The 25,138-nt window shown below is 43.1% G+C and overlaps 2 protein-coding genes across 3 annotated transcripts in view; one reads left to right on the top strand and one right to left on the bottom strand.

Annotated features, from left to right (window-relative positions):
- Positions 1–25,138, top strand: part of ALK (ALK receptor tyrosine kinase) — a 1,019,362-nt gene that overhangs the window by 985,751 nt on the left and 8,473 nt on the right. The window contains 3 exon segments of the mRNA XM_020983767.2: positions 16,100–16,197; positions 21,912–22,004; positions 23,667–23,768. Coding sequence (XP_020839426.1) covers positions 16,100–16,197; positions 21,912–22,004; positions 23,667–23,768 — 293 coding nt within the window.
- Positions 21,343–25,138, bottom strand: part of CLIP4 (CAP-Gly domain containing linker protein family member 4) — a 133,637-nt gene continuing 129,841 nt past the window's right edge. The window contains exon 18 of one of the 2 annotated variants that reach the window (XM_020983763.2): positions 21,343–21,604. In XM_020983763.2, the coding sequence (XP_020839422.1) occupies positions 21,541–21,604 (64 nt within the window). In that variant the 3' untranslated portion in view covers positions 21,343–21,540. The remainder of the gene's footprint in view (positions 21,605–25,138) is intronic. The other variant, XR_002323918.2, reaches the window with a different exon arrangement.

A 25,138-nucleotide genomic window follows, 5' to 3' on the forward strand; every position in this document is an offset into this window, starting at 1 on the left:
AGGAAAAGGAGAGCAAATAGTATGCTCCCATCTGCATTCAGACTCCATATTTTTTTCTTTTGGGTATGGATAGCAATTTCCATCATGAATCTTTTCAAGTTGTCTTAGGTTCTTGTGTTGCTGTGAAGAGCCAAGTCTATCAAAGTCAGTCATCCCACAATGAGGCTGTAACTGTGTATAACAATCTCCTGGTTCTGCTCATTTCACTCAGCATCAGACCATACAAGTCTTTCCAAGGTTTTTTTGAAGTCTGCCTGTTTGTCATTTCTTATAGCACAATAGTATTCCATTACATTCATATACCCCAACTTGTTCAGCCATTCCCCAATTGCTGGGCATCCCCTCAATTTTTAATTCTTTGCCACCACAAAAAGAGCTGCTATAAATATTTTTGTACACGTGGGTAATCTTCTCTTTTCTGTGATCTTTGTGCTTCACCAGAGCAGCCAGGGTGCTGCCTGTGTATCCGTATCTCTCCAGCCTCAGGCATCTTGTGGGACTCAACTGTACTCAGCAGCTGCAGAAGCATAGTGAGCAGTAGGGTCATTCATGTGTTCTGACCTGGCCACGCCACAGAATAGAGCAGTGTCTTTATTGTGAATCTTCTCCAGATCCTAGTGCCTCTCCCCAAGTTACTTACTTTTTTATATATCCTGTATATATTTACTTTTATACCCTGTCTCCCCTAAAGAATATAAGTTCCTTGAGGGCAGAGACTGTTTCGTTTTGCATATAGTAGGAATAAAGCGAAAAAGTTTTTATTAACCATGGCAGATGTCCTGCTTCATCCTCTCCCTCCTCCCCATCTTAATTCTCAACAGGCTTCCCTCCTTCTACACAAACTTACGTTTCTTTCCTGTTTGACCTCATTTCCCCAAGATTTCAGGAGGAAATGGAATGGAAAGGGATATTTTCTACATAGTTTACTATTTACTAAATTTACTATTTGAACTCATCTTCCTGACTCCAGGCCCAGCATTGTATCTTCTGTGCCCCCTATTTGCTTCTGGGACAGAGTTCTCAAATTTTTGGGTCTCAGGACCCCTCTATAGTCTTGAAAATTATTGAAGACCCCAATGAGCTTTTGTTTTTATGGGTCATATTTACTGATACTTACCATATTAGGAATTTAAAAGGGAAAAAATATTTATTCATTAAAAATAACAGTAAGAAAGCCACTACATGTTAACATAAATAACATTTTTATGAAAAATAATTATATTTTCTAAAACAAAAATTAGTAAGAAGAGTGGCATTATTTTATATATTTTTGCAAATCTCTTTAATGTCTGGCTTAACAGAGGACAGTTTAATGCATTTAATCTGTTATGACAGGTTGTTCTGGTTGAAGTATACAAAGAAAATTTGGCCTCACAAAGATATGTAGTTGAGAAATGGAGGAGTATTTTAATCGACCAAAAACATCTTAGTATTATTATGAAATGAGTTTTAACCTCATGGACCCCCTAAAAGGGTCTTTGGAACTGCAGACCATGATTTCAGAATTATTCCTCTAAGAAAATTAAATGGAGCAGCTCTTGATCAGGCAATAGCTTTGACAGATGAAGGGATGTTGGGAGGCTAAAGACATTTTGTGGGCTTGATCTTAAGATCAAGGTCAAATTGTGTTTGAGGAACCCCATTGAAAACTTGACAAGACTAACTTCTATGCTAGAGACGCAAGGAGGCCAATCACAGATAGCTAAGTTAATGATTTGTGACAGCTACTAAGGGGTTGGGAAGAGGCAATCCCAGTTGAGATATTTAGGAAAGGTTTCAACAAAGTTAAAGGAACAGTTAGTGGGGCATCTGGTTCCTACAGAGCTGCCTGGATTAACAGATGTCACAGTCCTGTTCATTGATCATCTATCTAGACTCTTCATACTTTTCCAGTCTTCTCGCACTTTACACTGGCCTTCTTTACTCCATCTCCAGGCTCCATGACTTTTCAAGGGCTGTCCCCCACATCTGAGATGTTTTCCCTCCTCAGTTCCACCTCCTGGATTCCAGGCTTCCTTCAAGACTCAGCTCAAATCCCACCTCCTAAAACAGGTCTTTTCCAGTGCCTCCCCACTGCTGATGCCTTCCCTCTCAGATTAATGTACACTTCCACTGGCATATCTTTTAAATACAACTTTTTGTATGTGGTCTCCCCCATTCCAATGTGAGCTCCTTGAGGAAAGAGACATTGTTTTTAGCTTTCTTTGTATCTCCAGAGCACATAGTAAGTGTTTAATACATGCTTGCTTCCTGATTGCCTGACTGATGAAAGCAGAAGGATGAATTCGTGAGCATAGAGAAGAAGCAGTTATGGAGGCAAGACAGCCAGAGCCTGTGCCGCTGCAAGAAGACATTGGTCTCCCAGAATATGTACTAGGGTCACTGTGGCCTTTGCTGTCTTTGTTTCTTTGTGAGCCCAGTCATTGGGCTCAACTATGTAGAAAGGATCCCTTTCCATTCCATTCCCTCCTAAAGTCTTAGGGAAATGAGGTCAAACAGGAAAGAAACATAAGTTTGTATAGAAGGAGGGAAGCCTGTTGAGAATTAAGATGGGGAGGAGGGAGAGGATGAAGCAGGACACCTGCCATGGTCAAGATGGCTTGGCCCCACCCTTCCCCAGGGCAGAACAGGAGAAACCCAAGTGTTGCTTGGCTTTGGGGTTTCAGCCAAGGGAGGAGAAGGAAGGATGCGACAGGAGCCTATACCAGAGAGGGTACTTCCCCTGCAGGATCAAGTGTAGGAAATTTGGGAAGGAGGGGCTTAGTGTGCTAAGAGGCCATCCCCCTTCCATGGTAGCAGATAGTCGTGCGTCTAATCTGTATTATGATAACTTGGGGCGGTATTTGGACTCTCATGGAGGAGGCAGTGTAATCCTCGATTTGAATGAATTCAACTCATAGTTTCAAAAAAAAAAAAAAGAACCTGGATACATGCCCAATGTGTGCCCAAGATTACTATTTTAGCTATGGATACCTCCCTTTGGACTAAGACCGGTGAAATTCCTCCTGATACAAAGATTTAAAGGAGTCTTCTAGGGAAGAAAGAGCAGGCCAATTGCTCCTGCAGAGTGATTGGGATCATCCCAGAGACCTCCTGCCAATTCATCCCCTACCCCCACTCCCAAATACATGAATCTGTGCATCAAATGAGCAGGAGAGAAAAAGTTACACAGGTACCTATGTGTGAACATAAAGAAGGGGTTCAACCGGCCTTCATGGCTGCCCACATGAACATCTGTTTCTTTGTACCCCAAAAGAAAGAAAGCTGAGCCCCTAACCCCATTATTGAGAGACCCAAACAAAACCATTTGTAACTGTCGCTCTCACCGATCTTGGGTAGTTTCTGTTAGCGTCCAAGAAATAAGACTATAACAAAGCCAGATTCGTGAAAGCATTTTCCTTCTTCAAATTAGACTTTGGAATGAGTGCAAGCCAACCTTGTAGATGTAGTCTGGAAATTTTGAATACGTGGTCATGCTTCCAAACACACGATCAGTGAAAAATTCTGGCGAGCCTTCTCAATCAACACGTTGTAGACGTAGATGACATTCTAATTTTCTCTTGGCCTAAACAAGATCATATTGTTCAGATGCAAGCACTCACCTGGTTCCTTCACTATGGCTTGTATTAGAAGGCTGAGAAGTCTGATTCTTATCAAGTAACCTTCTCAAGGTTTATGCTAGGTCCTGAAGGGCTATGCGTACAGGGGCCTGTACAAGACTGAATTTCACTAGCAGGAGTCAAGGCCTGGCGGTAGTTCCTAGGAATATAACATGGCTACACAAGTTCACCGTAGGGCTCTGAAAACTGACAGAATCTCTGAGTCTCAGGAGACAAAGGTATTTGAAGGCATGTGTTGCCAGGAGCTCAGAAACTGGAAGCCAGGTGCGTGTTAAGTATGTCTTCTGGGTATGCCTTATTCCCCACCATTTTAGGATGAGACTGTGAATTTGATGCCTGGTGTGAGTTCAGTCTAGCAATGGGAACCCAATCACAGGATAATTACTGACACAGAGGGCCAGCCAGGCTCCTAGGCTTGCTTTGCCATCAGCTCCCTTGCAGTTGGTGAAGCAAGCCAACTTGCTTGCTTGGGAGCTGATCCACTTGGAAGCTGATTCCTCTACCTTTGTAGCCATGCCTTACTCAGTCATCATAGAAACCTGGCAGAAAACTGATTCTGCCCCCATGCTATGGCTGACAAATTCTTAACTCTTTCCTTTATCTCTATGATTCAGTCACTTGCTATGGTGAAATACTTTTCTCCTGATACCTCTTTCCAAATTCTCATCCCTATCCACTCATCCCTAAGCCACCCCAACCCTATTCTCTACCTTTCACTTCTACTGTGCCCTCTGGAATTCATGCCCCTTTACTAACAATCTCCCTGTTATCCTAGATCTCCTTATTTCACATTCTTTCCATCTTCTGGCACTCACAGAAACCTGGTTCTCTTCAGAAGACATTTCACCATTGGCCATACTCTCTAATGCTGGTTGGAACAGGAGGGGTTAGCCTACTCCTTGCTATCTACTCCTAAGTCCAGACCTTCCTAATACCACCAACATTCTGAAGCCTTCCATCCTTTAAGATTTACTCCATCTGTGATACCAGCCCATCTAAATGCTTATTTCTATAAGCCAGGTGCTTTTCTCTTGTTTCTCAAGGAGTTCAGTACCTGATTTACAGTCTTTCTGTTCAACTCAGTCCCCACCTTCACACATGCAAATTTCAATATACTGATTGATATTCCCTGGCCTCTCAGTTCATCAACTTCCTCAATTCCCATCACAGATAACTTCATTCTGCCTCAGTCGCCCACAAGGATAGTCAGACCACAGATCTCACCGTTACCTATAACTGCCACCTCTATGATCCTGAATTATGAAATTTTCTTCTCTTATCATTATCTCTTATTCTTTTTCCTCATTGTGAATTCTAAGTACTCCATACGTCTCTATTATCCCAATCCAATATCCTTGCTCTGGTCTCTCATTTCTTCATAGTCTTGATCATAAAGTTGACTGGTTCAACTCTTTACTTTCTTCCACAATGGGTTTCTTCCCCCCTACACTATTACTTTTAAATGTAGTTACCCACATATGTGCTATATCCCTGTTAGACTATGCTGTCAATCATCAAGCCTAGATTACCCCCACCACCTACCTTTTCTGTTTTTACTTCCATGCAACCATACTGACTGGATCCATCACAAATTCATTATTTAGTCTCAACTGGTCCCTCCCTGCTATAGGCAATCCTTTTATTCTTCACTGATTGATTGATTCCTTAGCAAAACAGCAGCTCAAAACCTTCACTTATCTCTTGATTATGGAATCACCACCTCCCTCCTCCTCTCTTGCTAGACTTCTATACTTGCTCTCTTCCTTCTACTAGACTGAGAACATCAAGGCCATCCACTGTAAGCTTCCTTGTCTCCTCTACATATTAAAACTCTTCAGTATCTCCACTCATCTTCTCCTCCATTGCTCTAATCTACAAAGGAGAAGTAGCCCTTCTCCTGCGCTCTTGGTCCCACCTCGTCCCATCCCTTTTCTTCTGGGAGCCAACCGTCCCACCCTCTCATCTTGTCTCTCCCTTTCAACTGGTCTCTTTCTTTTTGCCAAAAGAAAAAAAAATCCAGGTCTCTACTTCCTTAAAAAAAAAAAAGTCAAAGACTTCATTTGACCCTGCCATGCCCCTAACACCTAATCCTATCTCTCCTCTCTTTCTTTGACAAATTCCCAGAAAGTGTGATTACTGCTTACATTCAATTCACTTCTCAAGCCTTTACAATCAGGCTTCTAAGTCCAGGATTCTACTGAAATTGCTGACTCCAATGTGACCAAAAATCTTTTAATGGTTAAATCCAATGACCTTTTTTTATTCTTCATTCTTATTAACTGCTCTGCAGCTTCTCACTCTATTATCCATCCTCCACACGCAGGAACTGTCTCCTTCCTTGGTTTCTCTACTGCTGTCTCCTATCCTTTCTCTTCATTTATGTTGACTTTTGTCTGGACAACAGCCTCTTCATCAGGCTCCCTGCTTCTAGTCACCACCTTCTCCAATCTCTCCTCCACAGATCCACCAGAATAGTCTTCCTAAAAACTTCTGACCACTTAGCTTGAAAAGGCCAAGGTCCCTCACTGCATCCTGGGTCATCTCCAGTTGTCCTGATCTATATCTGGCCACTGGACCCTGATGGCTCCAGAGGAGAAAGTGAGGCTGGTGACTTTGCACAGCCCTCCCTCACTTAAATCCAATCCACTTGCATGTCATGGCATCCTCTCCATGATGTCATGGTCCTCTTCAAGAATGAAAGATAAACAGCAACTCCCCCACTCAAAAACTTTCAGTAGCTCCCTATTGCCTCTAGAATAAGCTACAAACTCCTTAGGCCTGCTCTTCAGGGTCCTGTACAATCTGGCCCCAAGTTACTTTTCCAGCCTTATTTCACATCACTTTCTTCTGACATTCTGTTCGTCAGCCAAACTCAACTACTAAGTGTTCTCTAAACTCCACATTTCTATCACTTCCCACAATGCATTAGCACAAGCCATGGCCTCTCCCCTGACTCACCCATGCCTAGAATGTCCCCCTGCCTCCTGTCCACCTCTCAGAAGTCTTCTCTTCCTTCAGGGTTTCTCCATGAGCCTACCGTGATGCCCTCTGCTAGCTATTCATGTTGTGTCCCTTCTCAAATTACTTTGTATGTGTTGCCTCCCCATGACAGACTGTAAGCTTCTTGAGGACAGGGGCTGTGGTTCTTGACTTTGTTTCCCTAGTGCCTAGCACAGTATCTTGGAGATTATATCTATACACACATATGTATACATATATACATATATATATACACATACATATATATATATATATATATATATATATAGAGAGAGAGAGAGAGAGAGAGAGACACACACACACACACACATATTTGGGGGGAGGGGGAGGAGAAGGAGAGAGGGAGTTAGACTGAGATTTCATTGGTCTAGGCAATTCCCTGTGAGGACAACCCTTCTCCCAATGATGATCAGCATCTTCTCTGAAATGTATAGGCTTCCAGTGTTGCTTTTGGCGCTGAGAGGTTATGTGAGTTATCCAGGGTAAGGCAGCCAGTGAGTGTGTGTCAGCTGCACTTTTCCTGTCTTTTTTTTTTTTTGGCTAGGCAATGGGATTAAGTGACTTGCCCAGGGTCACACAGCTAGTAAGTGTCATGTGTCTGAGCCCACATTTGAACTCAGATCCTCCTGACTCCAAGGCTGGAGCTCTATCCACTGTGCCAACTAGCTGCCCCACTTTTCCTGTCCTGAAGGCCTGGTATTCTACTACATGAAGCCCCATGTTGCCTTTTATATAGCAGGTACCACTTAAGAAACACCTGTTGAATAGAATAGATTTGAACCTTTCACCTGTTTGTTAAAGAAGGGACAATAGTAAATATGGAAAGTTGAGCAGGAGGACATCCTTTGACTTTTTTGAAGTAGACAGGAAAACAAAACTTTTATTAAGCACTTATCATGTGCCAGGCACTGCTAAATGCTTTATAGATTTGATCCTCCTAACAACTCTGGGAGATGTAGCTGCTGCTGTTATCCCCATTTTGAGGAAACTGAGGCAAAGGTTAAGTGACTTGCCCAGGATAACACAGCTAGGAAGACACTTCAGACACTGAGGCAGCATTCGAACTCGGGTATTCCTGCTTCTAGGCCAGCTCACTACCTACCTACCACAGCCAGAGGACTGTGTACTTTCAAATGCCCTTTATGTTGTGGAGACAGATACTTCTCAGGTCACTCTTGGAGGCACTGCTGGGGCTGGGACTCCAAAAACAGATAGGGGTTCAGCTCCTCCTCATATGCCTCCCCACATGAAGGCAGACAAATCAATGGATTAAACAGTTTCTGCCGGGCTACCTGGCACACTTACAGAAGAACTGGGTCCTGTTCCTACAAATGGCACAGTCTGCTAAAAATAAACTCCTGTGTTCTGCCATTGGCTGTTGACCTTTTCAGGAATACTCTGGGTTCTCCCTGATGCATGTGGCTAGCAAATATCCCAGAGACCCAGCAAATGTTAGGGCTGGAGCCCAGATGCTCAGCCTCCTGCTCCCTGTGAGATGACTCTGTGGCAGTGGCCCTGTCTTGCAGCCCCACTACACACCACAGCACCAGTCTGAATCTTTGTCCTGCCCCAGTCTCAGCCCTGCATCCCGAAGATTGTAGGATGCTTCTGCAGAGACCCATGGGTGGAAAAGTCAATTTGCAAACATCGGCCAGAGACAGGAAGCCCCGATAAACTTGGTCCCCAGGGTTAGCATCTGGAAGTGGTTAATGACTTTACTATTCCAGTTGTTTTGAGATGTTGACATTCCAGGCATCCAGAGAGAACTCAGCTGGACATTCTTATGAGGTCTAAAGCCCAGGAAGACACAAGCTGGGACAAAATCCTCCCTACATGACCTCCAAGGTTCAGAAATAAGTCCTGCTTTTGCAGGAACAAAAAATATTTCCCTCAGGAGGGGAAAAAAAAAGCATTTTCTGACATCAGCAGAATGAGTGGATTTTCCCTAAGGGCTTCCATTAAATGTGTAAATTTAATTCTTTGTCCTAAAAAATGCAGACAAGTCTCCTGCCCTAGATATACATACAAGCTTTACCTCCCTACTTCTCTTCTGTCCCCACGGGATCTCTTAGGCCTCTGGAAGAAACCAGCACTGCCACAGCGATAGCACCCAAGTGATAGTGTTCTTTGGGAAGGCTCTCAGGCCCTTCCCCTATCCTGGATTATTTATACTGACACAGAATGAGGATTTAAATCATAGGCCTGCAGTATTTTAGCCTAGGAAGGGACCTTGGAAAACAAAGGCAGCTGACATCTGTAGAGTACATTAAGGTTTGCAGAGCATTGAACGTAATCTCATTTGACTCTCACAACAACCACGGTGGGCAGCTTCATTTTGCAGAGGAAAGATTCAGAGAGGGAGTGACTTGCCCAGGGTCACACAGGCAATAAGTGGCACGAGTGTGCTGGGGTCAGCTTGAAAGGGCTCTCAGCCAGCTGATTCATATTTGGGATGATGCACTGGTTTGTTGATTGTCTAGACTTAGGAAACTAATGGAGCCAATGTTAATAATGCAAATTCAACTTCAGTGAGTCCTACACACACCATCACCCGACCTGGTTGTTAAACATTTACTAGCACACCCCTCAGTGTGGGAGGCTTAAATCCAAGTCTTCCTGTCTCTAAACCCAGCACTTTGTACACTACATCATTTTACCTTTAGAGACCATCTAGTCTGACCTCTTATTTTATGAATGAGGAAACGGAGGCCCAGAGAAAGAAGGAACGCCTACTTAGGACGCATGCACAGCCAGCAAGCAGCAGAGTCAAGATTAGACCTCATCTTTCCCTGAAAAGCTCAAAGTCACATAATGGGTGTGGAGAAAGGAGAAAGTAATAGGCCAAGGGATTGGGATCTGGCCACCCCCACCCACAGTGAGCTCCTGCTTATAGTTATTTTATTTAACATTCTCAAAGTCTGTTTGCCTTCAGAAGGAAGGAGTCTAAATCACAGGATGGTGCTATAAGACTTGTGGTGGGTGGATAAGACTGGGGAGATGAGAGGGGAAAGGAACCATGGGGTAAAAAGGACTCATCAACTGGAAGGCAAAAGGTGGGTCACCGGCAACCTTAACTTCAATTCTCTGGCAAGGAGAGTTTATGAACCATTTGAGTGCTTTGTGGGTTTTCCATATCTGTTTATGGACCACCTCCCTCACTCAATCAATAAGCATTTACTGTTCCTCTGAGTGCATTTTCTGAATTTTCTGTGATGAAGTAAAAGCTGTCTGTTAACTTGATTTGTATGTTACCTTTAGTGCTTATATGGGATCAGGGAACTCCCTTTACCCAAATTTTGAGGAATCTAGAGATGAGCTATACATAATCTACATTTTGCATATTTCTCTAAAAGTAAATTCTGGGATACCACAATAACCCAAAAGTGAGATACAGACCCTCCTGGGGTCAGCAGCTGAGATCAAACCCAGGCCTTGTGAGCCCAGAGGTATAGGGGGGACCCTAGGCCACAGGTTACATTGTTATTCTTTGCTAGCTAGCTTCTCCCCTCTTTTTAACACCAAAATCCTTCATGGTTTCGAGTCATGGAATAGTATGGTCTCTGAAGAAAAGTTTAAGATCAACTGAAGGAAAACAGAGAAGTGTATAGTGGGCAGGAATATGCTAGCAGCAACACTTAACAAATGAGAAATTACACGGAAAGGGGGCATCACCAGAGAAATGTATGACTGGAAAAAAAAAAAGAGCCAGGCTGATGACATGGATAATTGACGGGCAGCTCACATATTCCACTACTGTCCATGCAACAACAAGAGAGCCACAGTAAGGCCCCCATATGACGGAGGACCCTCGGTGACAGAGGTAGGGGAGGACAGGGATCGGGGTCCACGCACGATGGGCACCATGTGACCTGTAATAATTGAAAGACATCCATGAGATTATAAACCCATTGGAAAATTGGTGTGGAGCATAGAAGAGAAATAAACGACACGCTGCCACCCTCAGTGTGTTTGCTGTCTACTTGGGAGGGAAAGCCACACAAGTAGGAAATAGCTATGAAAACAAGAAAGTGAGTAAATGAGTGTGAAATTCTGGGGAAGAGAGGCTCTCTCTCTTTCTCTCTCTCATCCCCTCCCTCCCTCCCCCTCCTTCTCCATCTCCCTCCCCCATTTTTTTCACCCTTTTCTCTCCCCACTTTACCCCCTCTCTCTCCCTCTTCCCTACTCCCTTCTCTCCCTTTCCTCTCTATACTCCTCTCTTTTCCCCCCATCTTTCTCTCCCTTGCCCCCCCTCCTGACTTCTCTCTCTCACCCCCCCCCACTTCTCACCAAGATTAGACTTCAGCCCCTGATCAATATGGTGGCAGGTCCTGCAATCAACTTGGTGAGAATACAAAGCTGCGGCCTTTGTGCAAAAAAGGGGAGCCTCCCATCGATCTAGGCCTGCACCCTGGTGCCTTGCCGGGAGGGCTCAGCAAGCTCCTTGTTGACTGGTCCCTAGGGACTGGAGCTATCTCCTGAGTGTTAAGTGAGGCTGAGGGGGGCAGCCAAGGGGTTAGAAGGAAAGTGGTGCCTTTCTTTTCTCCTTCCCTCCCCCCTCTTCACCCACCTTGCTGCACTCTGGTTTTGAAATCCAAGGGAAAGAGGAAGAAGGATAGAGTTGTTTCACAGATCAGTCTTGTAGAATGAGGGAAGGGTCTTCTAATGATCCATCCTTTTCAGTCAGCCAATCATCAGGAGGCATCCCTGTCACTGAGGGCCAATCAGAGGAGTTCGTTGTATCTTCCCAAAGGAGCACTTATTTCCAAAGATTCTCTGAGAGGGGCTGGCTAGGGAACACGTCTAGTTCAATGGGAAATATGCCTTCCAAGCAAGGTCCATGTCCTGGAATCTCAAGTTGATTCAGCAACCTACCAAACTGACCAGCCCTGCTGTACTCTTTTTAAACTTGCCAACTGGTAAATGTTTAACAACAGGCTCTGGGAAGTGAAATGTATGCAGGATGTACTTTGACATTTAATCTTCATCCTTAACATTTTCTCCACCACCTTCTTGAGTCTGAACGCTCCACAGAACAATAAATCAAGCCCTGATTTGTAGCATTTGCCAATTTCAGAGGTACAAATGCTCATGCTGAAAATTTAACTATCGCCTAGCTCTCCTATAGCCTCCAGCACATATCCCTTTATTGGACCATAAACTCTGAGGCAGGCAAGGGCCTGTCTCATTGAATGGGTTACTTGTCAATGCCAAAGCTTCTATTAGGATACTGTAACTAAACCTTTGTAGGCTTCCACTTGACTTTAAGAAGCTTTGGACCAAAATAAATTACACAGACCTTTAAAGTTTTTTAGGTTTTTCTTTAAGGATGGCTAATATCACAGGATTCACATCTGCACTCAGAGAAAGTCCCAGAAATACCAGTTGGAGCAAGACGTCAGCGGTTAGCATGGGGCCCGACAAATCTTTGGTAACCTAAACTCCATTTCAGGTTCAGATGAACTTAAGTATGGAAAGTTTTTTATAGAATGGAAAACTCATAGCACTGGAAAGAATGTTTAGAGAACATTTAGATTTAGAGAACCTGGTTCAACTCCTAGCTGTGCCACTTAAGCAGCTCACCATAGGGTCCATCCTAACTCCCCATCTATGCTCTGACAATCTGCAGTGTTCTGTGCACAGCAGAATTGGAATGTTCATCATCTGAACTTACTCATACCCATGAGTAATGATTCGGACAGGCTGAAAGAAAGGAAGAGGGCATTTGGGGCAAGGAGAATAGGCTGAACAAGTCTAAAGATAGGAATAAATACAGCACTGCTTAGGAGACAAGGCTAAGAGTTCTGCGGGGAGAAGCAAATAAGGTAGGATGTGGTCAGTTTTTGTCTAAGAATGATTTTGAATAGCTCAAGGTTATCTTTTAGGTAACCTACCAAAACTCAAGGGCAGCTAGGTGGCTCAGTGGGTAGAGCACTGCAATAGGAATCAGGAAGACTCATCTCCCTAAGTTCAAATCTGGCCTTAGACACTGTCTAGCTGTGACCCTGAACAAGTCACTTAACCCTGTTTGTCTCAGTTTCCTCATCTGCAAAATGAGCTAGAGAAGGAAATGGCAAACCACTCCAGTATGTCTGCCAAGAAAACCTTAAATGGGGTCACGAAGAGTTGGACACGACTAAAACAACTGAACAACAACCAGAACTCAGAAACTTCCCTCATCCTCCCCCTCCCCCATCTTGTTTCAAGCCTGAGAATTATGGAAGTTAAACCTTTCTTCTCCCCTGAACGTTGTGAAATACACCTGAATAGAAAGAACAGAGCCATTTCAAAAGATTCCACATAGCAGTTTCCTTCCAGGCATTCCTATAAATGCCACCCCCTCCCTGTCAGCAAGAAGTCGCATCCTTTTCTGATAGGTTTCCGAGACTCACTCCTAAACCAGAGCACTGTCGATGTTGTTCAGGTGTTTCAGTCGTGTCCAACTCTTTGTGCCCCCATTTGGAGTTTCCTTGGTGGGGATATGGTTTGTTATTTCCTTTTCCAGCTCACTTGACAGATGAAGAAACTGAGGCAAACAGGGTTAAGGGACTTGCCCAGGGTCACACACAGTAAATGTCTGAGGCCAGATTTGAACTCAGGTCATCCTGACTCCACGCCCCATACTCTATACACTGCCCCAAATGCTGTCGATATTTACCTAGATTTTAGCAAAACATTTGACCCAACACTTAGCATAATGCCTGGCACATTTTAGTCACTTAATAAATATTTGTTGACTGACTTATTGATTGACTCATTCATGCTATACTTGTGGAAAAGATAGACATGAGATAACATATCATTTAGGTAGATCCAGAACTTGTGGCTGGCTGGACCCAAACAGGTTCAAAGTCAACTTGGAAGGAAGGTCCCGGTGGGACATTTGGCCCAGGAATGGCAGCCCCATGTAATTAACAACTGTGTGCTTACCCAATTTGTGGCTGACATAGAGTTACAGACACAAATTTAAACCTGATGGTAGAGGAAACTTGTGTTAGGAATGGGCTGCCTTGGGAGGCGGTGGATTCCCTCTCAGTAAAGGACTTCAAGCAGAGATGTGAATACTTGTTGGGTGTCACACAGGAAATTCTTGTCAAGGTGCGAAATGCACTAAATGATCTCTGAGGACACTTCTAACTCTGAGATTCTTTGATCAAGGACCATGGCAGAGGTTGCACCCAGGAGATGGGCTGTTGAGGGTTTAATCACACCTGGTTCAGAGAAAACAAGGTGTCTAGACAAAGTTCACACTGCCTGCAATGCTGGGGTACAACTGTCAAACCTGCCCATTTTTTCTGAGGTTCATGGAGTGCTGCATAGGAGAGTGCAGGAGTAAAGGCAAGGCCCTGGGAAGCTTGTGACAGGCCAGCTGTGGTGGTCCAGAACTTTCCTCCTACCTCCCTAGCCCTGGCTGACAAACCTCTGAGGAAGGCAGTCAGGACCACATGTGCATCTGCAATCCCCAGGGCATCCGTGTGTGGTCCATAAAGAAGCCCCCGGGGGGCTCTGCAGCCAAGACAGAGTATAGAAAAATGATCATCTGAGCTGTCCTGGCAGGTCCTGAAGATGCCTGAATCTTCCAGAATCAAGAACCACAGCTAATCCATGGACTAAGCTGGGCTAAACTTAATTACCCATTAGCAGAAAAGATTGCCCAATGGTGCACATGTTACATGGCACACACACACACACACACACACACACACACACACACACACACACACATACATACCCCATCTCTACCTGGCAAAATCCTCCATGTTTTTTAAGGCCTAATTGTGTTTCTACCTCCATGAAGCATTTTTGGAAGGGATGCTTCTTCAGATCTCTTGCAGCACTGGTAACTTGTTGTAATGAGTATAAGATGAGGCAGCCTCATCTTCATTATGCTGTGCTTTTACCCTTGTTGTTGTTTTTCAGTTGTTTCTGACTCTTCATGACCCCATTTGGGATTTTCTTGGCAAAGATACTGGGGAGGACTGCCATTTCCTTCTCCAACTCATTTTACAGAAGAGGAAACCAAAGCAAACAGGGTTAAGTGACTTGTCCAGGGTCACATAGCTATAAGTGCCTTGAGGCTTTCCTGACTTCAGGCCCAGCGCTCTCTGTACTGTGCCACCTAGCTGCCCTATTTCATTTTATGTGAGTTATCTGCGTACCTCTAGGTCACAACCTCTGTCCTGGGTTACTCATCTTTGTATCTTCAGCTGGCCCAACCCCTTTCACTTCATAGGCAGGTGCTTAATCAACAGCAGACAGCGAGTATAGTGTAAAGCGTCAGACCTAAAGACCTGTGCTTGAATCCCACCTTCTGGTGCTTACTGGTTGTTGTGATGATGGGCAAGTCACTGTCCCCTCTCTAAGCCTCACTTTCCTCATCTGTAAAAAGGGGATGACAACATAAAATGTATCTCAAAAGGGCTGAGGCTAGGCTCAAATAACATAATGTATATAAAGGGTTTTATAACCTTTAAAGGGCTATGTCAGTTCTAATTACGTGAACTGGAGGGATCAAGGGAGTGAGATAATGAAAGTCCATTTGGAGTAGGGAGAGACTAGCGTCTGGGAAAGCAGATGGGAGGCTCACTGTGGCCCTTCAGATGTAATATGGCAACAGCTTCTTCACTGTGGGACTCTGGTAGACCCACTCACGGCTCTCAGGGTTAGTAGCAATAAATGTATCCTCAACTCGGTCAATTATTGTGTCTAAGATTTTCACAAGTACAGAAGCTGGGTAGAATATAGATGTGGAGTCAGAAAAACCAAGGTTAAAAATCCCAGTTCTGACATTTAAGGGTGGTATGACGCTAGGCAAGTCACTTATCTCTTATCCTCAGGTTATTCATTTGTACAAGTTGTATAATAGTATCTACCTCACAGCACTATTGGGCGGAACAAATGAAAAAATACTCTTCACAGCACAGGATCATAGCTTTAAAATATTATCATAGGCAGCTAGGTGACGCAGTGGATAGAGCGCTGGCCCTAGAGTCAGGAGGACCTGAGTTCAAATTCAGCCTCAGACACATAACACTTACTAGCTGTGTGATCCTGGGCAAGTCACTTAACCCCACTGCCTAGAAAAAAACCAAAACAACAAAAAAAATTATCATTATTTATTCATATTACCTTCATATGAGGCAAAGGATGCCATTAGAGAGATGTAGAACTAGAAAAGGAGGTGAGTTAATTACATGGCAGTAGCAAGGAATAACCAATGGGCAACCTACCTGCTCCACTTAGAGACCATGTATTCGAACCCCTTCATTTTATAGTTGAGGGACCAAAGGCCCAGAGAGGTTAAACTTACCCAGAGTTACACAGTAAATGTCAGGACTGGGATTTTAGCGTAAGGCCTCTGACTACAAATACAATCCTCTCTTTCCTGCATGTTAGTTGTGATGATAACTCTTGTTCTCCCTGTTAAGCAAGCATGATCTGTTTTTTTCACTGGGGGGATGTCATGACCTCTGTCTCTCCAGAACCAGCCCTCCTCCCTGGCTATGCTGGACCTGCTGCACGTGGCTCGTGACATTGCCTGTGGCTGTCAGTATCTGGAAGAAAACCACTTCATTCACCGGTAAGTCGGAGGACCTGGCTGTTCTTGCCCCCTCTGGCCTCGGACAGCCTGGCCTTCATTAGGCTGCACGGGCACAGATATGCCCAGAGATGGGAACAAGGGACAGAGCCCGAGAGGCAAGCTGCAAAAACAAGAATATTTTTCTTAATCAGCCAGGGATGTGTTCTAAATGATTACTGAATCCACTGAGACTTAAGTTTCCCCATCTGTAAAATCAGCATCATCATTCTGATTCCAGCGGTAGAAATGTAAATGATTTATTCTGGGAACCTCGGCTGTGTTATTGTACCCTGCATGGGAGCGGGGAGGAAAGAAGCTTCAGCTGATATTCATGGCAGTCGCAAACTTCACAGGGCTTCAAAGGTAGAATGACATGGCATTCAAGGTTTCCAAAACTGTGAAATCTGCAAGGATAAGAACTATTTTCTTTTCCTCATCAATCTCGTTCTCTCCCTATCGAAACCTTACTTTAAATGTTTAACTAAAGGGTATGCAGATCAGGGACCCCACTGGAAGTATCTGCCATGTTACACTTGCTGCTGTTCCTTGGTTTATTGTTTTCATTTCTGGAGGCCTGAGGTCAGCCTTAAAAGTAAAATGGATTAATGGGCCCTTTGCAAAGCTTGTTCAATCATTTTATAAGTTAAACTTCATTATTCTCTTAGTGGGTGAGTGAAAAGCAGCATTTTCCCAGTAGTTTAGATTCAGAAACCGAAGTGTAGCAGGGCTTTCTCCTCCCCTCCCCAACCTTTCCCACCCACACACCCCAAGGTACCCTTAATGCATACCTAGAAGTTTCATTGTACAAAGTGTAACCCAGGTCTCAAGCCTGGAGCATCCACCTAAGACTCTTCTCATTAGTAAAAGGTATGATGGTGGGATGCCATTATGGAGGGATTCCAAAGCTCTCGGGCCCACTCTGCCCCAAGTCAGCATTCTCTCTACCAATGAGAAGGGTCTTATGCAAATGCTCCAAGCTTGACCCCTAAATTGTTACACTGTGTTTGGCTGCCATATTTTTGATAGGGCATCACCAAGCTGGAGTGCATGTACAGAAAGATGAGACAGAGGACTGCCATAGGAGGACTGATTCAAAGACATGCTCAACACTGTAATGGAAGTAGTGGGCTTCCCCCTCCATAGAGGCTTTCAGATGAAGTCTGCATAAATACTCATTGGAGATACTTGTGCTTAATCAGGCAAAGCTTAGACCAGATACCTTTGAGGTTCTTTCCAAATCTAAGATTCTCTGGTTTGTTTGTTTTTTACTATGTGATCTAGTCTATCCCCTACCTTCATCCCAGCTGGCTTCACCTTAAGCAGTCCAGACACATGAATGTCTATCAGTTTCTTTAAAAATAGAACAGCAGGCTACGGTCAAATGGAAACAGTGATGGACCAGACTAGACACTCCGTGAGTTCCACAGAAGGCTTAGGGATTGAAGTCATCACAAGACTGGAGGCCTGGTGACTAGAGAATAATAATAACAATAATAATAACTGGCATTTATATAGCATTTTATGGTTTGTGAGGTGCTTTACATCCATTATCTCATTTGAACCTCAAAGCACCCCTGAGAATAAGTCTACTCTCTCCTCCACAACAGCTATCTTGCTCCCCCTAAGTCTTCTCATTCCGTGTTCTTCATCATCTTCCTCAAATGAATTCCAGTTTGTCAATATCTTTGTCTCAAATGTGGTGGTCAGAATTAGATACAATATTCAAGATGTGGTCTGGCTGATGCAGAATAGTCGCATTATTACCTCCCATTATCTAGACACTAAATGCCTATTAAGATCCTCTAAAATGCATTACCTTTTTTTTAGTAGCGTCATATAACTCTAGGTTTATATTGAACTTGTGGTCAACCAAAACCTCAAGGTCTTTTTTCACACAAAAAAACCATATCTCCCAAATATTATAATTATGCAATTGATTTTCTTAACCCTAAGCATATAGTGCTTCTCTGCTGCATTCCATCTTGTCTGGCTAGGGCCCATCACCCCACCCTGCTGAGATCATTTTGAATCTGGATTCCTCATCTCTCCCATTAGCCACCCCTCTCAGTCTGGTGCCGTCTGCCAGTTTTATAAGCCGACCTGTTCTTTCTTTGTCTGAACAGAAGAGGACCAAAGACAGGACCCTGCCAGCACACCAGAGGCCTCCCTCCCTGTGGCCATTAGTCCACACTTTGTTCAGTCAGCTGGAAATGCACTTCCCCATATTATCATTCATCCTACATCTCTCCATCTTGTTTGTATACAATATCTCTCAAGACATACTCCGCCTCACACGTTGAAAAAGACTAGATGTTTTCCCATGATTTCCCAGCTCGCTAACCCTCTGAAGAAATGCAGAAGAGCTGCTTCGGGGGAATGGGGGATCTTGGTTGGCCAGTGAGTACACGGAGAACCTGAGTCAAAGAAAACCCCAGAAGTCATCTAGTCCAACTTGACATCTAGCCTTTGTTTAAAAGCCTCCAGAAAGGAGCTACTGCTTCCAAAAGCAGCCCCTTCTACTCTAATTGTTGGGGCATTTTTACTTCTATCAAATTCATAGAAGCCTCTTTACCACTTCCAGCCACTCCCTCTTGTTCTGCCCTCCCAAGCCAAGTAGAACAAGCCTTCCAAATACTTGAACAAAGCTCTCAGGTCCTGCCCCCAACCCCTTAAGTCCTTTCATCTCCAAGCTGAAGATCTCTGGTTCTTTCTCTCAATGGCATATCCTCCAGTCTTTTGAACATCTTGTTTGCCTTCCTCCCAATGTTCTCTATGCTTTCTAAAATGTGGCATCCCAAACGGAACACAATACTCCAAACTGGCCTAACTAGAGAAGAATACAGAGGGACTATCACCTCTCCACCTTGTTCTGGACTCATTAGCTTTGCGCAATACTACATCAACATAGTTGATTTCATTGAACTTGTCCACTAAAATCGCCAGATTATTTTTTCCAGAGGGGCTGCTATCTAGCCACCCTTCCTCTATCACTCCTTCTGGTCTGGTATTTAAGTACCACCATCCCTCGCCTTCCTCCACCCCTAGCCAAAACAAGGCTCCATCATGCCTTCCCAGGCTTCTCCTGGACATGGCTCTTCGTGTATTCCGTGTACCAGCCAAACGGGACCACTGGTTATTTCCCAGCAGTGTCCAATCTTCTTCATCTTTTGTGCATTCATGCAGGATTTAGAATATCCTTATGCCTCATTTCCTTGTGTTGAAATCATTCTCTTTCCCTCAAGACTCAGTAAAAGTGTTTCCTCTTCTCACCTCCTCCAACAGAAAGTGATTACCTCCTCGGATTATCCTAGAAACTGTCTGGATCTCTCCTTTGGCCCCTAATGTATTTTACCTCTGATTATGTATGTGTATACATACATACACATATATACATATATACATACATGTATATACATGCATACATATACACGTGTGTATATCATCTCTATATCTGACCATCAGATCCTTGAGGTCAGGGACTCCCTTATACTCACAGCATTTAAAAGTAGTGCCTTGCACACTATGCATTAAAAACATTTGTTGAATGAAATTCAGTTTTCACATATTTAAACCAAATTCAAACCATCTGTTGTTTTAACAAGTTCTTCTAGAATTTGGCCATGATTTAATGCCAAGCTTATCATTCTCGAGCCGGCATCTACCTTTTCCTTTTCTTAAAAATCTAGATTTTTCCCATATCTAATCTCATGATACTTCTCTTCCATTCCCCATAACTTCACAAAGGTTACTAACAGTGATTCCATAATCACATCATGACAAGTGATTCATGTGAGCCCAGAGACTTGAATTCATTCAAAGTGGTTACTATCTCCTTTTGCATTTCAATTTCCCCTTAACCCATGCTGAAGCTATCCTTTCCCCTTCAAAGACTAATGGAACAAGAAGTACATTCTCTTAATGGAGAATATGGAAGCAAAATATGATTTGAGGAGTTCCACTTTTCTCTGTCCTCTGTGAACATTCTACTATGCTCCCTAGATAGGCTTAGTCTTCCTGGTCCTTTGTGCTCTTAATATGGCCTTTAAAACCTTTTACTCATCTTCAGAATTTTCTGCAGGCCACAAATCATTCTAGTCTTTAGTCTAGACACCATTAATACAGTAGGCATTATGATTTTCTATTCATCCTTACATACAGACCCTTCCATTTTCAAAAGTAGGATCTTTAAGAATTTGAACTGAAAAAAGAGCATACTATGCAGCCATATTCATTTCTTTAGCTGCCTCTTTTTTCATCTTCACTGCTTGGATAATACTTTTTTAGAGTATCCCATCCTTCTTGAGCTAGATTCTCTTTTGGAATCTCCACAACCTATAGGGTCATCCTATCTGTTCTCTGATCTTTTTGAAATCTGCTTTCCTAAAGTCTAGAGCACATGTCTAAAGAAATCCAGCACTCTCTTCCTTTGTTATAATAAACTCTAATATGGTCACTTTCTCCAAAGGCTCATAACACTTGCACATTTCTGACCCGTTCGTCCTTGCTGGTCAAAAGGACTAGAGTAGCAATACTCCTTATGGAATCCTAGATGAATAGAGCTGGATGAGGGCTTGGAGATCATCTAGTCTCTCACTGAATAGGTATACAAGCTGGGTTGGCTCAGCTCCTTACCATGGAGATGTTGTTTGGGCAGAGGATTAAGGAGAACTTAGCAGCTGCAGTCCAATGTGACTAATGAATTCATATGGTATGGCCATATGAAGCCAAAGATAACGTGCATTAGCTATGTATCTTTTCTCCTGCTCTGTATGCATTTGGTAGATGTACCCGCAGGTACAGGAATGTTTTTCTGACTTAGATTGACACATATGGGACAGCTCACCCGCTTTAACACTTTTCCTTTTTCTTATCTGCCCCTAAATGGCAAACAGTTCTACATCTATTTTTATGACAGCTGGATTTAGCTTGCAATTCCAGCCAGGGATAATTGGGCCTTACGTGGATGCTGGCCTCATTTTCCAGAACCATACAGGTTATCTACACGTCCAGCCAATCCTTTCTATGGCCTCTTTTCTCTTCTAAAGCCATAGTTTTTAACTGAAAGAAGAGATGATGACACTACTGTGTTCCAAAGGCCATGACTTTGTTACTCACAAATTTAAAGTCATTAGACACATGTTCTTGATTTCTTCAGGTTGCATCATTTATTTCTACATATATCAGCAGTTTTACATGTATTAGCAGAAGGTAGTATAGTTGATGAATATTAGCAGGTTCTTTAATCATATCAAGGAAAATTCCAGATTAGCCATGCCTCTGTATCTCACAGCAAAATCATAATTATTTGAAAATCTGACAAGCCAATATTTTCTTCTTAGTGTTTCATAGACTCAACTCCTTTGACCTTTCTTCACAGATCTGTGGGACCAGGGGGATGAAGGGATTTCTGTATAATGACAGACCAAAAAAATAAATAAATGAAGAGTCCAGTCAGGAAAGATGGAAATTAAGTCTATCAAGGCAAAAAGAATTAAGATGGGGTAGCCTTAGACTTATTCAGTCAATACTGGAGCACTCTAGCCTAGACACACTGCCTGAAGTTGTTGAGCCCCCAAATGTAGTCTCTCTTACTGAAGCATACTCTGGGAAATGTAGGCAGAGGAACAAGCTTTCTGGACATCACATGAGGAAGAGAAATTAATCTTTGTGTAAATACTCTCTTTTCCCACATTTCTTATTTCTCTCTCTTCCAGGGATATTGCTGCTAGGAACTGTCTCTTGACCTGCCCTGGACCAGGCAGAGTGGCCAAAATCGGAGACTTTGGAATGGCTCGAGACATCTACAGGTGGGTAACAACCATTAACCTTCCATTCACCACGTGCACACCCAAAGCTACACTCAGTTTCTCTTGATGAGATGTGCTGATGGACTCAGTAAGGCAGTCATTGGGATGCTGGACCTGGAGTCAGGAGGCTCTGGGGTCAAACCCTAAAAATGTTGCAGTTGTTATTATCCCCCTTTTACAGAGAAGGAAGCTGGGGCTAAGTCATGTGCCCATGGTCACACAGCTAGTACATTTCAGAGGCAAAATCAAACCCAGGAGTCCCTGAAATCAAGTCCAACAATCTGACCACTCTAGCTTTTTCTTGTAAGCTAGCAGGAAACTAGCTGTTCTTTCGAACAGCTTGCTTAGAAAGAAAAGAGTTCATGGACTTTGCTCTGTTGCTTCTTTAAATTTTTATTTGTAGGCTGCTGAAAACAGTGGCCAGAGCCCCAGCATTGAAACACAGTGTTACAACCACTGACTTTTTGAATGGCTTAACAAATCACTTTGTTGTATACAGTCCATTTTTTTGTCAGTCAGTATAATGCAAGCCCCTTGAGGACAAGAGCTATTTCATTTTTATCTTTGGATTCTCCAAAGGATAGAAGGTGCATAAAAAAATGCTTCCCACCCCATTGGATTATTGACAAAATAATCATCATCAAGAGCTTTGGCTCTTTGAGCCAGAACAAAAGCAAAGATTGGGTTAAGTAAGATGAATATCATTGTAATAATACATCTTTGGGTAGGATGACTTATTTGGGGAGTGTAACAATTTGTAAGTTAATCTGAGAAGAGGAGAGTAAAATACTGAGCTCATTCATTCAAGTCTAGTCTTGGACAAGTCCCTTAACCTGTTTGCTTCAGTTTCCTCCTCTATAAAATTGGGATAACAATAGTACTCATCTCCCAGGAGTGTTGCAAGGTTAATATATTTGAAGTGCTTTGCAAACCTTAAATATTATTTATTGTTGCAGTTATTATTATATCAGCACAGTATAGCACTATTAGGGTAGGCTTTTATATTTAGAAGTTTTTTATATTTATAGCTGGTTACCAATTATATACTAATTATCTATTGTCAAAATGATTTTGTTGCCCATCCCACACTACTTCCCCTGCTAAGACTTGCTTAACTGATCAGGCAGCTTGAGGCCACCTTCCCCCACACCCCTTGACAGGAAGGAATGGTGGAAGGCATGCACATGGGTGATTCTGAGCATGTACATAAGCAACACATTCATTAAGGACCCACTGCATGGTAAGGCACAAAACTAGATGCTATAGGGGATAAAAAGACAAATAAGACAGCCCTTGTTCTCAATTTTCCTAATTTGGACAATCTGCTGATGTAGCTCATCAAGGCCTTTCTTATTAAAAGCCTTTAATGATGTTATTTTTAAATTAACAATAAAATAACAGACAAATTCTAAAGGAGGACCCCTAAACCTCTGCTGAAGCCAATATTTTCTTTTTCATTTTGATTTCTTCATCTATTTCTATTCCTCATGAGTCTCCTTGATCCAAGTAATGATTTTAACTAACGATCTTTCTTTCCTCAACCAACCCTCCCAATCCCTCATTAATTTTAATTTCTTAATTAATACTTTGTCAAGTTGTCAGTCAGAGCCTCTGCTCAATGCCCTGGCTAGAGTGACTTCATTTTCCTCTTCTGTCCTACAGAGCAAGCTACTACAGGAAGGGAGGATGTGCCATGCTTCCAGTCAAGTGGATGCCCCCAGAGGCCTTCATGGAGGGGATCTTTACATCCAAAACGGATACGTGGTAAGTATTCCTCCCTGTCCTCCTCTGAATAGCACGATCTGCCTTGCATGAGTGAACCATAGGCTACCAACTGCTCAGAAGGATCTCGATTAGCAAAGAAGGGAGCAGATGTTTGAGCTAAACGTGTTCATGAGCAATCTCAGATGTCTCAGCCAGACATTACCAGCTGAGCCTGTTGAAGGCCTATTGGTTGGGCTATTAGAATGAGAGGACCCAGGATACAAGTAGTCACCCTGCCTCTGATGTTTACTATCCATAAAACCTTGGGCAAATTACTTAACCTTGTTAAGTCTCTGTTTCCCAGGCTTTTAAATGAAATGGCCTCTGAGATTCTATCCAGCTTTCAAAAATAGGTTGGGCCAGGGACACTGATGTTCCAAGAAAATTAGGTTATGCCAAAATGGGATTTCACACACACACACACACACACTCATCTGTTGAACATCAGTGATAGGAGAAGGAAAACAAGATAATTTCAAACAGAATTGATGGGTATGGCATAGTGGAGACAGGAAAGGATGGAAACTTGCAAAGCTACGGAGGTATGTGGCTTTCAGAACCCCTTCACTATTCAGCAGAGTTCCAGTTTTCCCATGTTGTAAGTGGCACCATCTGGATGGCCAGAAATATGTAACCCATAGTTTGTATCTCTCATCTCTGTGCCTGAAAAGTGTGAGCCCTTAAACTCAGAGCCTCCTAACTTCACTCCTTCAGGTCCCAACACCACTGTGAGCAAAGACATCAGCTCACAGAAGTAGAGGATGAGTCACATAACCCAAATCCAATATTCCAGTCCTTTCAGGAACACTTGCTAGTTACCCACCATTCTTTTCTACAGACTCTTTTGCTATGACTAAAACTCCAGATCCTTCGGTCAGGGCTATGGTGAAAAAGTTTCACAAAAAGATTTGCATTTCATTGATCCCATACTGGGCAGCCTTACATAGAGAGGCAGTTAGGTGGCACTCTGAATGGAGAGAATCAAGAGTTCATGTCTGGCCTCAGATACATCCTAGTTGTGTGCCAAGGATGGGCAAGTCACTTAATCTTTCTCTGCCTTAGTTTCCTCATCTATAAAAATGGAGGTAATAATAGCACCTACCTCACAAGGTTAGCTATTATTATGGTGATGATTTAGTAACCTCTAACCCACACACTCCTCATTTCCACATTCAAATTTAGGAATGCTATGGCACCTCTATCTCCTCTTCTTCCTTTTCTTCCAACATGGAAAATGAAACAAACTAAAGTCATCACAAAGGAGAGGGAGAGTTTGTCTGGAAGCTTAGTCTGTCAGTAAACATTTATTAAACACCTACTATGTGCTGGGCACTGTGATAAGTACTAGGGATACAAAGAAAGGCAAAAAA

This window comes from Phascolarctos cinereus, unplaced genomic scaffold, assembly GCF_003287225.1.
Source record: "Phascolarctos cinereus isolate Bilbo 61053 unplaced genomic scaffold, phaCin_HiC Scaffold_2;HRSCAF=192, whole genome shotgun sequence".
In the NCBI taxonomy this organism is placed as follows: Eukaryota; Metazoa; Chordata; class Mammalia; order Diprotodontia; family Phascolarctidae; genus Phascolarctos; species Phascolarctos cinereus.